Source organism: Marmota flaviventris, chromosome 6, assembly GCF_047511675.1.
Source record: "Marmota flaviventris isolate mMarFla1 chromosome 6, mMarFla1.hap1, whole genome shotgun sequence".
Classification (NCBI taxonomy): domain Eukaryota; kingdom Metazoa; phylum Chordata; class Mammalia; order Rodentia; family Sciuridae; genus Marmota; species Marmota flaviventris.
In genome coordinates, this window is record NC_092503.1 from 53,841,072 (window position 1) to 53,858,698 (window position 17,627).

The 17,627-nt window shown below is 33.5% G+C and overlaps 1 protein-coding gene across 1 annotated transcript in view; it reads left to right on the plus strand.

The window, feature by feature from the left end:
• Positions 1–17,627, plus strand: part of Ak9 (adenylate kinase 9) — a 123,003-nt gene that overhangs the window by 63,407 nt on the left and 41,969 nt on the right. Inside the window, exons 17-23 of the mRNA XM_027928089.2 lie at positions 214–370; positions 1,028–1,142; positions 5,209–5,285; positions 8,018–8,158; positions 14,007–14,093; positions 14,578–14,778; positions 15,134–15,255. Coding sequence (XP_027783890.2) covers positions 214–370; positions 1,028–1,142; positions 5,209–5,285; positions 8,018–8,158; positions 14,007–14,093; positions 14,578–14,778; positions 15,134–15,255 — 900 coding nt within the window. The remainder of the gene's footprint in view (positions 1–213; positions 371–1,027; positions 1,143–5,208; positions 5,286–8,017; positions 8,159–14,006; positions 14,094–14,577; positions 14,779–15,133; positions 15,256–17,627) is intronic.

Sequence of the window (17,627 nt, forward strand, 5' to 3'; positions counted from 1 at the left end):
TAAAGGCTTTTGCTTCCCATTCTTAACTCTTAAAACTTACAATTTTATTGCTTTAAAATTGTTTCTCTTTTAAAATTAATATATTCTTTTCTTTTTTCTTCTCAAAGTCAGAACTCAAAACATACTTGTTTGAGATCCACAAAATGATCTATCAAGGTAGAATCCTCGACTTGTCAAACTATGATGGTAATATCAGTGTGTGATTTTTCACAGGTGATGGAAGAAAATAAAGATAGGTTTTCTGGAGCCCCCCAAAATGGAGGATGGATCTTGGGCAACTGCCCTCTTATAAAGGAACTGTGGATTGCCTTAATTGATAAAGGAATTTTACCTGATTTGGTAATCCTTTTATCAGATACAGAAAACAATGGTTGGTAAATATTTATCATGTAAATTTGAAAGTGGAAATTTATTGCTGATAATAGTTTTGTTTAAAATACAGAATGGAGAACTTTCCATTCTTCTTAAGTATAAATACTGCCCCAGCAATCCCTTCAGGAACTACTGGTGCACAAAATAAAGTTTCCATCCACCAAGAAGATGCCCTGGGATGATGTGCTGGCTTGCTGAACATTCCAGCAGGCCCTCGTAATTGTAACTGTTCTTTAGAGCTAGCAATTTAACACCCCCTTTAAATCAGAAGCTACAACTTCTAAGTGAATGATATGTAAGACCGAGGGCAATTAGCTACATAAATATGTTAATTTTTCATTATTCTGTCACTTTGCCTCTGAAGAAAATAGGTATATTTGAAAGGAGAATTTCCAGGGGGAAAAATGTAGTATAAATTTTTTCATGTTTTAATGATTTATACCATATTAATATATACCTTTTTAAAACATACTAAGACAGTCTTTTATAATCTAAGTTCAAAAAAATTTTTTTAAAGAATCTAAGTTCTCTTTAGATAAATCTTTAAAGGAAAATATATTTGGATATAGGCAGAAATAACTTTTTGTTGTTAATTTCCAAAATGTATTTTACTCTATGCAGCTTCAAAATTAATATTATTCTCTTTATATTTCAGGAAAATGTTTACTTAACAGAATATATCTAAGGCATAAATCTGAAATCAATGCTAAGATTTTAGAAAGATTATTAGATGAACTACAAAAGAAAAAGCAGGAAGAAGCAGCAGAAAGGTAAAGTATCTGTCTAGAATGATGAAACAGGTCAATGTATCCATTGTAGCTGCATTTTCTTACAATCTACACTTGTGAAATATTTCTAATATCAAAAAGATAGTCTCATAATTAGATCCGATTCTAATTAATTCTGAGAAAAACAGTGATTTTGCAAATACTTTCAGAATTTCTAAAGAACACAGTTGTGAACGCTTTCGCAGCCCATAACAAACTTAATCAATTATCCACTCTCAAAAGATGCTTTAAAACAATGAGCACAGATATGTGTACACACACATACACACACACACACACACACACACACACACCCTACAGAGAGATATTATGATATTTGTCTCTGCCTTAGTTTTGCTAACAAGTATCTACAAACTGAAGCAATAATTTGATAGGAAGTAAACAAATATATTCTTTGTGTGGTGTGTCTAAATTCCAAAGCCTGAAAACTACATAAGGAAAAACAAGAACTAGTTATTTACATTTGACCATTTGACAGTTTTAACATCAAGGGCTTGTTCTTTTTTTAAAGTCTTTTTTTTTTTTTTAGCTGTGGATGAACCTTTATTTTTATTTATTTATTTTTATGTGTTGCTGAGAACCCAACCCAGTGCCTCACACTTGTCAGGCAAGCACTCTACCACTGAGTCACAACCCCAGCCCCGAGGGCTTATTCTTGTATCTGGGTATAATGGAAGTTTTAAAAAGTATGAATACATATTTATCTGTTCATAGCTAGGATCAAGATTAAACTTCAACATATGAAGTTCCTCGGGTTGAGGAATAAAATTTAAAAAGAAACAGTGACTTAATTTGTTAATTGTTCTTCTTTGATAAACATGCTCTTCAAATACTAAATTTCAGTTTGTACCTGAAGCAATAAGACATAGACATTTAAGCGTACATTTCTATTTATTAATGATGGCACCTGTAGGAACATTCTCAAATATTTTCTTTTTCCTTTTCAGATATTAGCAATTAGATCTTGGATATAGGAGAGCTCATCAAACTCTAAATTTAAATTATAAAGATGGGAGGTGGGTAATTGTATAGGGGTAGTAAACTGACTTGTGTAGCTCAGAAGAGGTATTTTTTTTTGTTTTTTTTTTTAATGTATATTCTTCATCTAAGTTAGTTATTCCCTTAGGAACTTGACCCCAAGCTCCATGAAGTATAATTTAGTTGAATTGATGAATAATAAAATCATTGTTCTATATATTGACTAAAAAGTATTACTAGTTCAAAAAATAATTACAAATTTATTAGATTTACTTTTAGCTTTCAAAACTTTTATGGCAAATGGAGCAATAATCTGCTAATATTTAAGGAAACACTTAGTTTTTTTTTTAGTATATGAGAAATAGTTCAATATTTGGGAACAGATGAAATCTTAATGTAAGAGTAAACCAAAGCTCATGTGATTTCTAGACTGAAAGTCTGATAATTTAAAATAGATATAAAATAAATATATGTAATTTTTTTAAAAAGAAAAAGATACCTTCCCCTGTTTCTTCCAACTATGCTTTCACTCTCTCCTTACCAGAGGGAATTTTCTAAGTTATTTCTATCTTCAATTTTTAATTCTTTTGATTCCAAATTTTCACATATTTATAAACTTCTTAAATGTCAAATACCTGCCCAGACTTTCCTAGTTGTGTGTGTGTGTATGTGTGTGTGTGTGTGTGTGTGTGTATATGTATATATATATATATATATATATATATATATATATATATATATATTATGTTGATCATACAGATGTGTTATATGCACATAATCACATTATTGATTATATATATGTATTTTATGTGAATGCATGCTGGGCATTCACAAGACCAGCGTTTAATATATATGATTATATGTTGATTTTTAAAATTTAATCATGAGTATTTGAAAGCAGACTTTTTTCCACATACTGTACAATGAAAACTAACACCATTGAAAAGGGGGGAAATGCTTAGAGACTTCAGTTAATGGCTTTAAAATTGGTTAGAAAAAAGATAAATCTAAAGGGAAGAGAGAAGGAATGGGAATAGGAAAGACAGTAGAATGAATCTGACATAACTTTTTTTTAATTGATTTTATTTTTTAAATACATGACAGCAGAATGCATTACAATTCTTATTACATATATAGAGCACAATATTTCATATCTCTGGTTGAAGACACCAATTCGTGTCTTCATACATGTACTTTGGATAATGATGTCTATCACATTCCACCATCATTGCTAACCCCCTGCCACCTCTCCTCTGCCCTATCTAGAATTCGTCTATTCCTCCCATGCTCCCCCTCCCTACCCCACTACGAGTCAGTCACCTTATATCAGAGAAAATATTTAGCATTCGTCTTTTTGAGATTCTCTAACTTCACTTAGCATTATCTTCTCCAACTCCATCTCTACTCTCATATATATCTAAAAAAGAACAATTTTTTTTTTAAAAAAGATAAATCTAATAGGATTAAGAATTAGATCTTGGGTCAGATATCTAAAATCATGCTAAATTCTGCAATTTTTCCAGCATCTATTTCCAAATTTGCTAGTCAAATTGCAAGATAATATCTGTCATCATCGTTTATCTTTTGATTGTATTTACAAATGGTTTTATAGAAGTTTTAAATAACAAGCAAAATTCTTCCTCATTTTGGCAAGGCCTAAGATTCTTAGCAGCAACGTAGTTTAACCAGGCTTTAGATAAGGAAGATCTCAAAAAGAATCCTGTTGAACTAAGTAGAACAAATGACTGCCCCTTCATGGACAGTCAATAGGAAAGGAGTTCAGAAAGAGGGCTTTATAGCTCACAGACCTGGGTCACAAACAGAGAATTCAAAATTACACCAAGACTTCTGGCTGGAACACAGGATTTAGAATATAATGAAAGAAGATCATCCACAACAGAAAGCAGACCTGTTGGGAGAAGAGGAGTAATATCTTCTGAAGAGAATAAATGTAATTAATTTTCAAAGGAAGGACAAATGGACACAAAGAACAACCAAATAAAAGAGTAATGATAGGCCTTAGGGAAGCTGTGGCTCCAGCCCTTGCTACTGATAGGAATGAACTCTTCTTAACTTGTCCCCAGTTGGTGAATACTTGGTATCATTTTTTGATACAATTTTTAAAAGATGCAATCAACATGCTTATGTTTCCTTCTGCAGTAGCATGCCTATGTTTAAATACCTAGACATAGAACTTCTAGGTCAAAAGTATACAAAATTTTCATTTTTAATAAATATTGCATTTCTTCACCATTTTACTAACTTTTCTTTTATCTATTTTTACCATTGTTAAGGCAGAATTAGTGCTTTGACCTTAATGAAATAGATTTCCTCCAGATATTTAAGTTTCCATATTCCAGATTTCTAAATTTCACCATTACTGGGGCAGAAGATCTAGCTCAGTGATAGAGCACCTGTCTGGCATGCCCTGGGTTCAAACCCCATAGCAAAAAATGGTGTTAAAAAAAGAAAACAATTAGCTTTTTTTCCTGATGAAAAAGATAAACTTACAACTTACTTCTAGTTATTCAGTGCAGAAAATTTTTAAATGCAAAAAAATTAAAGAAAATTTTAAACTCTAATGCTACTACCCAGAGATAGTTATTGTTAACAGTTTATTTTCTTCTAGTCTTTTTGTCCTCATTTATATACATCTTAAATATAAAATTAAAATCGTACTACACATTGTTTTATATTCTCCTTTTTTTCCACTTAGCATTATATTGTGAAAATTTTTCATTTAATCAGATAAAAATGTTACAAATCCTCCCATTTGCCTTTGAACTTACAGTTAAGTAGTCCTTTATTACTTTTGATAAGTTTCCTAGTTACTAGCCAAAGTTATTTAAAATATAGCATTCCAGTTTTTCCTACCAAAACAACAATCGCAACAACTGAAAATTAACTCAACATGAGTAATTTAAAATTGTACATTGTAACATAAAAAGTATAATGAATATTATAAACAATTTAGTCTTTTTATTTTTACCACTATAAGCATTTAATTCTATAATAAGGTAAGATGTCTAAATTTCCAAGGATAATAAAATTTTGGATCTTCTCATTTCAGAAGAGCCAAAGAAGAAGAATTGAGAATAGAAGAAGAAAAGCAAAGGCTATTGGAAGCCATAAACAAGAAAGCAAAAGGCAAACACAGATTGATATGACTAATAATGTGTCACTTAATCTTGTATTGTTACTACAAGCAACTACATTATTTGAAGTGAATTATAGACAGGACAATCACATTTTCTAGTTTGCCTATGAGTCCAGGTTTATGTCTATGGTTATGTCTGTAGTACTTGCTTTTGTTATCAATCAATTTAAATTTGGATAATAAATTATATGGTTACTGGAGTCATTGACTCAGAGAAAAAAGACTCCTAACATAGATACATACTCTTGCATCTCAAGAATATGTATATACAGAGGAACAGCATGTGTAGAATGTCTTTAAATGGTTGCTTCTCATGGGTAACACATGGCAGTTAGAATTACTTCTCCCAGAACAATCCTGCAAGGGCTGAGAAAATAGCCAAACTCTCACTTTGCCTAGTGCCTTTACACTTTGTTACTTTTCAGTTTCTAAGTTTTAAGTTTCTTTAAAGGCTGTAGTTCTCAAACTGAGATCCATAGGTAAAATTCAGGGGTTTGTGAACGTCAATGGAAAATTAATTCCAACTATAGTTTCACTGACCTTTAAAACTCAATTTAGTATTTCCTTCAACTGTTAATACAGGCAATAAACCTTAACAGTGTTAGAAGTACCTTGACTTTGTTATCAGTAGAAATTAAGATATTTTCATTTCATATTGTAGTTTTATATATTGTGTCTATGCTTATCACTGTTCCATCATCATAACAGTTATTAAACCAGCAGCTAGTTCTTTTTCTTTAATACATTAGTAAGGATGCAAAATTTTCCTATAGCACAAAAAATAGTTTAAATCTTGATAGCTGGATTTCAATGTTATTGGTTTTTATATATTTTATTTTATGAATTTGAAAACATTATTCTGAGAAGAGGTCCATAAGTTTCACCAGATTTCCAAAGAGGATAATAGTTCAAAAGAAGTGCAGAGTATTTGTTTCAATTTTTCTCTGCTATGCCACAGGCCACTCCAAAACTTAGGGGCATAAAACAACCACCATTTTCATTAAATCATTCTGTAGGCCAGGATTTTGGATAGGACAGGGTGGTAGTAGCTGACTCTTCTCTGAACACTTTGGTACTGGCTTTGAGGAATTCACCTTGGGAGTGGATCCTCCAATCCCAGTTAAGGCCTGAGAACACTACAACCTTGATGGGCATCTTCACTACAATACATGAGACAACCTGAGCCAGAACTTTTCATTTAAGCCTTCCCAAACTACAAGGATAATATGTGATTGTTTTAACCACTACATTTCTGGATAATTTGTCATGAATCAACAGATGACTGTATAATTAACAATCAAAATCCCAAATAGTTCAAGGATCTTTAAAACATCTTTGAACCATCCCAAATTTATATGTGACATAGATTATTCAGTAGGGTTTTAGAAAAAAGGTTTTAAACTTTTTATAATTTTCTGAAATATACTTATATCAATTCTTATGTACATTTTATAATGTATCTAATATGGATAAGAATACAACCTATAAATGAATACACACACTTGCCAGGCAAGTGTGCTACCACTGAACCACAGCCCTAGCCCCAAAATTTTTTATTATAGGAGATATTTTATTATAGGAGATATGTAGAGCACATAGCTTCATCACATAACAAGCTTGTAAGATTCAGCAAGTGTTGCTTCATACTTGTGTGTGTTACCATAAAATCCTCAATCTAACACAAAAAGATTCACTACTTTCCAAGTGACATACTTAGAAGCCACATGCACTGTGGTTTGGGTTCAGACCTAGATGTAAGAATATTTCAGGTTGTTTTTCTCTGGGTGCTTAATCATCTGGATTTAGATAAAATTTAGATGCCAGAGGTGTATCACACCATCAGAATGCAATTCTTGGAGAAACTTACTGGGGGAAGAAATTTCCACAAGAGTCCAGAAAACAATTATTTTTTCATATCATCTCTGCATATAAAGAGATGCTTTCCATTTTCATAAAAATATTACATGAAAGGGAATTAGAGAGACCAGTTTTCTGATACCACTTGCCATTTTTTTCCTGAAAAACTCCAATATATATTAATGTTCATCAGGAACTACATAAAACTTAGAATTATGCTTTCTAAATTTATAATGGACATTATTGATCAACAATCTATATTATTTAATATTTTTAATGATAAGAAAATCTATCCACTTTTACTCTTTGGTAGGGTTTTAAATTTGTATATCCACTATGGAAATTCCTTAAAAGACCATTCCTCAGTATCTTAAAGAATTTAAATCAGCCTACTATAGTGGTACATGCATACCCATGTTTATAGCAGCACAATTCACAATAGCCAAACTATGGAATGAGGCTAGGTGTCCATATTTACATATATATCCATTTGTACAAACTTCATTTCAAGGGCTCAAGAGCCGCACCTGACTAGTGGATATCATATTAGACAGTCATTCCCTTATTGAATGGAATTGGACTGCTTCTGATCTTATACTGTTAGATTATTTGGGGCTGCTATAAACATTTCTTCTTTTCAATGAACCCTTAGTCAGGTTTTCCCATAACACTCTTAGTCTGTTAATTCTGTACCACCATGTTGAGTGGGTATAATATAGAGATAATGCATCTGTCTCCCCCTTTAAACCACCTACTCCAGGAGGGCAGGAGTCACTCATTCTTTTGGCCTCAGCACTTATCAATACCCAATAAATATTTGTTGATTTAAACGGAATGATAGTTTATTCCTTCTAATTTTTTCTAGAAATTGATGCTATTTATCACGATCCTGATGAAGAACTCGAAGGTGAGGACTATGATGTCCATGAAGAATCTGAAGTGCCTGAAAACAGACCGTCATTAGTACCTGAAGATTTGGAAATGCCTGAAACAGAACATAAATTAGGTTAGACTTCACTGAGGGCCACATCTTTCATTCTACTCAGGTTCATTAGAGAGAAAGAGGAGTGGGGGTGGGAGAAATAATAAAATGGAAGCTGGCTGAAAATAGGAAGATGAGACTCAGAAAGAAGCCAAATCACATGGTGTGCAATGTGATAGGGAAGTTGAATGGGCTTGGCCCCATGACTGGCATTCAGGAACAGGGTCAGTGACTTAATTTGCAGCGCACATTTTCCCAAAAGCAGGAATAGATTGCCATTAAATTACTAAAATACAAAGTTCTTTTTCTTCCAATGTGCCCCAACCCCTCTCTTTCAGCTTGTCATGGTGTTTTTCATTTGCTATTTAATGTCATTTTAAATAGAGAAAAAAATCAACTTGTTAGCATGAATTTAATGACTTATCTTTGCATTGTGCAGTGCCATTTTAAATGCAAATAAAAGAACATTTAAGTCATATGCAAAATCACCAAAACTTACACAATTCATATTTTGTGGCTCATATATGTGTATGCATTTCATTCTTACCAAGGTGTTATTAGTCCCACAGCTCCAGAATAAACATTTTATTTCACTTTTTAAAAAACATTTGACTCAGAATAAATATACACATTTGTAGGGTATAGCGTGTTAATTTGATATGTGTGTACAGTGCATCATATCAAGTCAGGGTAATTAGCTATTTCATCTTGTTAAATTTGTTTTTTTGTTTTTGTTTTTGTTTGTGGTACTGGGGATTGAACCCAGGGGCACTTTACCACTGAGCTACATTCTCAACCCTTTTTTTAAAATTTTACAGCAGGGTCTCACTAACTTGCTGAGGTTGACCTGGAACTTGAGATCTTCATGCTGTAGCCTCCCAAATTGCTGGGATTACAGGCATGTAATGCCCATCTCCTTAAATCTTAGCACTTTCATAATTAATAGTTACTGTTCCTTCTTCAAAATCAGAAGGGATAGAACCTACATGTGAGGCTTAGACCTTAGATTAATTCCTTGGAGCTGTAGATGAGGTCACTCTCTCCAACTATATGGGTTTGGAGTAAACACTAGACCAAAACCCCACTAAGCCAGGAAAGAAAAAGAGGAAAACAGGATTGGTGAGTTATCAACAGTGTCTGCTGTAGGGCGTGTGACATAAACTCTCTCCTCCATCTCTCCCTTGCTTAATCATCACTAAATTTCACATTGCTCTCTAATGCTCATTTCCAAGCAGACTATTGGGAAATGTATTAGTTTCCTAGGGCTGCTGCAACAAATAATCTTAAACTTTAAGATGGCTTTAAACAATAGAAATTTATTTTCTTACAGTCCAAAATCAATGTGTAAATAGGACTGTGCTCCTTTTGAAGGCTCTGGGGATGAATGCTGCCTCGCATCTTCCTAGCCTCTTCCTAGCTTTAGGTGCCTCCAAGCAATTCTTGGCTTGTGGCTTTTTCTTTCCTTCTCTCTCTCTCTCTCTCTCTCTCTCTCTCTCTCTCTCTCTCTCTCTTTGGTACTAGGGATTAAACCCAGGGGTGCATAACCACTGAGCCATATCCCCAGCCCTTTTTTTTTTTTAATTATAGAGAGACAGGGTCTCACTAAGTTACTTAGGGCTTTTAAGTTGCTGAGGCTGGCTTTGAACTCATGATTCTCCTGCCTTAGCCTTCTGAGCTGCTGGGATTACAGTCATGTGCTACTATGCCTGTCTGTCTTTGTCTTTATATTACATTCCTCTGTGTGTGTGTGTGTGTGTGTGTGTGTGTCCTAAAATTCTTATTTTAAAGGCTATTGAGCTCTATCTCATTGCAAGTTCTGGCTCTGTAAGTCTAGGATAGAATTTGGGAGTCTCCATGTTAAGACATAACCCAGATAATTCTAGTAGCTGAAAACTGTTGCCATAGGAAAAAAAATTTGCTTGGAAAAAAAGTTCTATAAATTATCCCCTATGTTACAAAAAAAAAAAAAAAAGCTCAGTATTTATGCCTGAGGCATATCTGATCCTAAAAGCATAAACTCTAGGATAACAGCTGCATAGTGTATTTGCAGGTCATAATGAATTGATTCTTTAAAAAGACTATGGACCACTTAAAAGCTGGAAAATGTCTATCCTTTGATAGACATTTGATAGACCATGATCATAGTTCTGATATAATTGATGTGGAACTGTCTTAAATTGTTCAAAAATCCAGCCCAATTTGATTAAACATATGCTAGTTACAGGAAATGTAGAATTCATACAAATAGAAAAAAATGGCATTACTAAAATACAAAGCTTCTTTTTGTGGGGTGGGAAATCACTAGCAAAAGACAATAATATTTAACATTCTAATGTATTTCTTTCAATATTTCTAAGCATGTGTTTCTTTATTTTAGTTTTACAACTATAGTCTGATTGGACTTCAGCCTGAGGGAAAGGTTTGCTCTAATACGTTTTTAAAGTCCTCATACAAGACTACTATTTATTCTGATACATAGTAGCTATTAATATGAGAATTAATTATTTGTTTACACACTTCCTCCAGATATCATTTTGAAGGAGGCACAGCATCTTCACATAGCTGAATGCCACAGGTGTGGACACAGTCCTTAGATTTCTGCACCTATGGGATAGTAGGATTATTGATAATTTAATTGACGTTGCTCCCAAATTCTGTACTTTCTCCAGTCTTTGTCTAGCTCAGAGTGGTTTTTCTTTAATTATTGCTTTCGATTCCTTTTTCAGGATCATATATTATTTATTGGCTAGATAACTACTGTTTCTCAGCCACATTAATCTTCTTTTCCCTGAAGTTTTTATCTCTTTGTATTTCCCTTCTATATTCTTCAGAGATTTGTTATCCTTCATATTAATAGTTTATTTTCTCCTAAGGCATATTTTAATTCTGCTGTTGCATTTTAGATTTCCTTGCATGGTTTTATTTGAGCTAATTTTCTTGCATTTCAGCCTTTATTTTGGAGAGGTCTATCTTTATGCCTTGTGGCTCCTGTTTCATAGACTCTGTTGTCCTCTTCTGCTTGTTGAGTACTCCAAGCATAGGTCTTATAAAATTTACAGGCACAGTGGTGCATGCCTGCAATCTGAGTGACTCAGGAGGCTGAATGGGGCAGATGGTGACTTTGAGGCCACTCTGAGCAACTTAGTGTGAGACCTGTCTCAAAATGAAAAATTCAAAAGGCTGGGGATGTAGATCAGTGGTACAGCACCCCTGGGTTCAATCCCCAGTAAAGAAAAAAAAAGTTTTCAAAAAGCAAAGTCTTCACTTGAGTCTTTGAATTAATATTCTCTTTGCTTTCATCATAACATCTTTTCATAGGTTTTATAAAAACCATGATAGGAAGGGCAGGTAGAGGAGTATTTCCAAGAGCAACCTGCCCCACCCTCACCCCATCCTTTCACTTAAACTTCTTGCCTCACACTCTCCAATATAGACCTGATATATGTGATATAAGTTAATGTGCAATAACTTATAGTTCAAGTGGTGAAGACAGGGTCACAGCATGAGGGATGCTGCGGCAGAGCCGCACCATCTGGAAATTGAAACCATGGGAAATGTTAAGTGTTTTGTTTATGATACTCATGATATGGATAATAGGACATCCATCAATCAATAATAAAAGTACGTATTACCTGAGATTGCAGGAAGATTCCCAGAATGAGACTAAGGATACAATTAACTCATGCCCTGAGGTGTGTTTCAGTATCTCTCAGGATACAAACAGTAATGTTATTTCTCAAGCCTTATCAACAAGAAATGTTTATCCCACTGTTCACAATTTACACTAAGCCCACCCTCCACCCCGTTCTAAAGCCACAACCTGTGCAACATACATTCCCCCCACCAACAGACCCTCCTTTGCCTTACATAGGAATGTATGATGAAAATGGGAAACACATAGTTAATATTAATGGCAAGTGGGTTGAGGTATAAAGCCTGCCCTTTAGTTAAAGATTACAAAGATATAAGAATTGGTGTACTTTGATGAAGGATCAAAGAAACTCTTTAAGAAAGCCATTAAATAGGTCATATGAAAAAAGGAAATTACCTTGGAGATTAAAAATAAAATAATGTAAAATTGACATAAATATATTTTAGAGGCACTTCAGAATAGTAGGCTTTTAAGTAATAGACTTTCAGTATTTTAAGTGTGTTTTACTGGAATTTTATATTAGAAGTAAGAAAGTTTACCAATAATCATAGGTATGCTTTAAAGTTAAAGGTTAATGAAATAATTATAGGTATGCTTTAAATTTAAAACTTAATAATAGGTCAGGAGACATATAGTCTAGTTGTATAGTGTGGCACCTAGTGATTGAGGTAAAAATGTAAAGGCTTATTCATGATTGGCAAAGGTTACAGGAAAATATTTTAAACAATGTACTCAATATCTTACGTAATCAATATATATTACAAAAAGATTGTAAGTCTTAAGAAGTTTCAGGGCTTGGGGTTTTCCATTTACTACCTGAAAAAAACATCTGCAAAAAATGTATAAAAATAAAGGCCACCCCCTCTAGGGGCAGCAGATCCTTCTGAAGGCTGCTTGTAACTTGCAACCTGTCCGACTCCTCTCTTTCGCCCCATGCCACTCATCCTTCAGGACCCCTGCATCCCTGCTGGGGCTGGACCGGGGCATTCAAGTTGTTGCATTTAGCAAGTATTCAACTTTAATGACTTTTCTAGACTGAAGCTAGATGGTCTTCATCTCCAATCATTGCAGTCTCTGATTAAGCCAGAGAAGCTAACACAGTTTGGAATTATCTTCTTCTCTTTGACATGATTTATAAAGCGTATATTAACAGAGAAGTTTACAATTAAACATGTCACTACCATGCCAGCCCTGGGCTTATCCCTTTCCTTCACTAGATCTTAGCCAAAAGGCCAAGAAAGGATGGGTATGCCCCTTTCTACTTCCTGCTATAATAAGTATTAAACATAGATTTTATCAAAGGAGAACTGAAGTATTATTTGAACTTAGAAGATGGCTTTTCACATTTTATAAAATGGCTCTATACATGTAAGTGTGTGAGTAGGGTGAGAAGATAATTAGTTCTATCTTCCCTGAAGCCATCTATGCTAGATCATGTGTGAAGGGTGTCTTAATGCCTTATGTCATCCAGGAAAATAGTTTATAGTCTGTACCCTCAACAATGAAACAGATAGGATTCTCTTCAATTTTTCCATACCTATGCCCATAACTGGGGCTTTGCAATATTATCATCTCTCGTTGCCACTTTGCAGTCTTTTGGTGTATCTTCATGGGTTCTTTTGTAGATTTGGATTTTTCTCTACCACTGAACCACACTCAAAGCCCCCTTCATGGGTATTTTATTTTATTTTATTTTTTGATATTAAGGATTGAATCCAGAGGCACGTTACCCCTGAGCTACATCCCCAGCCCATTTTTAAAATTTTTTATTTTGAGATACGGTCTCACTAAATTGCTTAGGGCCTCACTAAGTTGCTGAGGCTGGCTTTGAACTTGTAGTCCTCCCACCTCAGCCTCCTGAGCTACTGGGATTACAAGCTTCATCAGTATTTAACGAGAAATTAAAAGGAGTATCAGGCACTGCAAGTCTGGGGCCATATTACCAGAAGTTTGAAAACTATTTAACAATAGTCATCAACAGAATTGTATGTACCATGTGTCAGTTATTTCTAGTTAATGTCCATTTATATACTTAAGAATATTCTTCATTTTCTGCCTCATATTTTCATATATTTTTATGCCATTCTTTAACAAAAACGGTATTTTTTATTAGACATGTTATTCACAATTTAAACTGTTTTGAATTTCTTTGTGCCATAGCTTTCATAAAGAAGTAACATTTTAAAATTCAAACACTAACAATTTGATTTCTTCATTAAGCCTCTGAGCCTAGTGAGGATACTACAACAGGAACAGAAATTACAAAAGAATCCAAAGAGATCACGGAGAGTAAAGAATCTGAAACAGGTTAGATTATATAACAAAAGTAGTGCATAAAAGTGCTTTTCACATTTCTTAACAGAATCTAGTCCTTTAATTGGGGCATTACCTGATTTCTACTTATTTCTTTCTATGCTGTATGTCAGCCTGGTATTTATTATATTTATTTAGTTTATTCCATTAAGAGTGTATCTATTCACCTTATAACACTGACTTTCATCAAATTTATTTTACACATTGTATTTACAGCTAAAGTTTTCATATGAAGCTCATATTAATTATCTAATTATTTGAGTTTTATTAATAGGTAATAATTCATGTATAATATATAAAGAACAAAGAATGATTAAAATATGAAATTATGAATATATATTATTGCTAAGACTATTAAGTTTACTTTTCTTTCAAATGTTTGAAAAACATTATAAACAGTGTAAATTATTCTGGCAATTTGGCTGGAGATAAGATATTTAAAGACTCTTTTTCCTTTCCTTTAACCTTTACTCAAAAGTTGTACTGCCTGAGTTTCCAGAAGACACTTATCCTGATGTTCCTGAAATGGAGCCATTTATAGAGCAGATTAATGCTTTCAGTACCACCTGGAAAACACTGGAATCAGCAATTAGTGAGGCTGGCGTTCAAATTTTAAACTTGGAGATTTCTGGGAAAACACCAAAGGAACTATTTCAAAAAGTAGTCAACACTATGGAAAGTAAGGACTGTGATCGCCACATTTATGATCAAGAGTAGAGATATTAAAAACATGCTGCAATTTTAAGACCTTTCTTGATGGTTCATGAAGTAAAGCATTCAATGTATCTAAGGATGATATGTAAAATATTTAACAAGTATCATAGTGCAGACTCTGCCTGATCAGAACAGCCATGGGGCACACACAGCATTGGCCATGCTGGTCAGTTGTCACATAAAGAATTTGTAAAGGGCTATTTGCCTACATATTAAAACCAAGAGATGAATAATAATAATTAGTTTCCTAATTTTTCACTTCTGTATATGCTAATAACTGTTCATTCTAAAAATATTTTCTCCAATGATTTTTTTAACAGAACCTTTTCAGTATAGTGCATGGGAGTTAACTATAGAAGATTATGATGAAGAAACAGAAGACTATCAGGCTGAAGCTGACATTGATGAGGATTTGGATGAAGAGGAAGAAGAAGAGGAAGAGGTATGACTGTTTTATTACTACTCATTCTCATTTGGTAAGTCCTTGAAACTGTACGTAGCAGAGTGGTGACTAACAGGTTAACAAGTGAACAAACAGGCAGGCTCAACTTTATAAGTAAATATTTTTGCTCATGTTCTCCCCTGACCCCAGCCTCACTTGATTCCCTGAAATACCAGGGCTACGTAGTATTTAAAAAAAAAAAAAGACACCATGAAAAAAATATAAGGAGAATCTTTTAAAAATTTTTCCATGGAAAAAGTATATAGGTATTAAAAATGTATATATTTTATAAATCTAAGAGTAGGGTGTGTATGTAAAACAGAGAGAGAGTCTTAAAAAGGCTGCTTGCATGATCATGATGTGCAGTACCCTCAAACAGCAGCAGTACAGGTTGGGGCACCATTCTACTCCCTTGACACCAGAATCATGATAAACATTTTCATTTGATAGTGCCCAGCTCAGACATCTGTCAATCATAAAACATGAAAATATTTCTTTAATTTGGGGCTTAACAAATAAAAAATAACTTATTAAGTTATATAAACATACACTTACAATTAAGTTATTTTTGCCTAACTTAAACCCAAATATGCAGGGGATGGGGGAGCAAGAAATAATACACAGTATGATTTTGATACAGCTCTCAGTACTTTATTATTAACTTATGAGACTATTAAGGTTGCCAAAGGATGTAGTTTTGTCCTGCTTATGTTCTGATTCTCTTCCTCTGGCCACCTTCTGTTAGTGTTCTCAGACCATTCTCAAGATGTCTATAATACTCAAAACTTATATTTTTATGTACAGTATCCATGCATTTTTAAAAATCCCATAATTCACAGGGCATCAGGTAAGGCATTAATCAGGGTGTAGCCTCAGGAATGGGGAATAATTCAACCTAAAATAAATGCTGCTCTGGCCCCACCTAATATAAAAGTAAAAGTCAAAAAGACTAAATTTCTTCCAAGTAACTTCACCGTATCCAAGAATAAACATGTAAGAATATTTATGGGAATACAAGATAACATTTTGACCTCCTCTCTAAGATCACCAGACCTGCAAACAAGCAGGAAAATATGACTTTGTAATTAGGAGAAAATTTGGTCAATTAAAACTAATTGAAAACTGACAAAGATGTCAGAATTCCTGACAAAAGCATTAAAACTGTTAACATAAATGCACTCTATAAATCAAAAAGTTAAGCAGAGATATAGAAGAATAATAAACACCTAATCTCCACTGTTAGGATTGAAAAGTACAAAAATTAAATGAGACATTCATTGAACAGAATAACAATCACTTAGAATATTAGCAAACTGGAAAAAATAGCAATAGAAACTATCTACAATGAAACAAAAGGGGAAAAATCGTGAAAAAAGTGAGATCATCAGTGATCTAAGGAACAAGGAGCCTATCATATATGTAATTGGAATCCACAAAAACATGTACTGCTCAGTAGCCAAGTTATGGAACCAACCCAGGTACCCATCAATGGACAAATGAATAAAGAAAACATGGCATATGTACATGATGGAGTTTTACCCAGCCATAAAAAAGAATGAAATTATGGCATTTTCTGGTAAATGTAGGGAACTGGGGAACATCATGCTAAGTGAAATAAGCCAGACTCAGAAAGTCAAAGGTTGGATGTTTTCTCTCATATGTGGAAGCTAGAGAGAGAAAAAGGGAATTAAAAAAAAAAAAAAAAGATCTCACCTGGTATGGTGGTGCATGTCTATAACCTGCAACTCGTGAGGCTGAGTCAAGAAGATCACAAATTTGAGGCCAGCCCCAGCAGTTTAGTAAGGTCCTAAGCAACTTAGCAGACCTGTCTCAAATAAAAAATAAAAAAGGGTTGGGGATGTGGCTCAGTGATTAACTATCCCTAGGTTAATTAAAGGCAAAAACTATTAAAATAGGAAAACAAAATAAAATAAAAGTCCCAAAATGAAAAATTGACCAATCAACAAAAGGAAAACAGACAAACTTCCTGTAAGCTTAATTAGGTAAAAAAGAAGAAGCAATAATGAACATTTAATTATTTTAAATTATGAGGACTTTATACTAATAAATTTGAAATTCAAAAAGGCTTTTACCCCCAAACAATCAATTAATAAAATTTGCTTAAAAGATAAAAGCCAAACAAAAATAATAGAAGGAAGTTTATAGGTCATTTCTAATATACATTTGCTGATTAAACAATTCCTGTGTTGTTTAAACTCTTCCATGTCATAGGAAATAATCAATACTTCTCAGCTCATTTTTAAGTTTGAATGCCTTAATAGGAATTAAAATAAATTAAATAAGAATGATGGAAGGAAGATATTGATTAGTCTTGTTTTTGTACCTTTATAGAAAGTTATTATTTCTTGTTT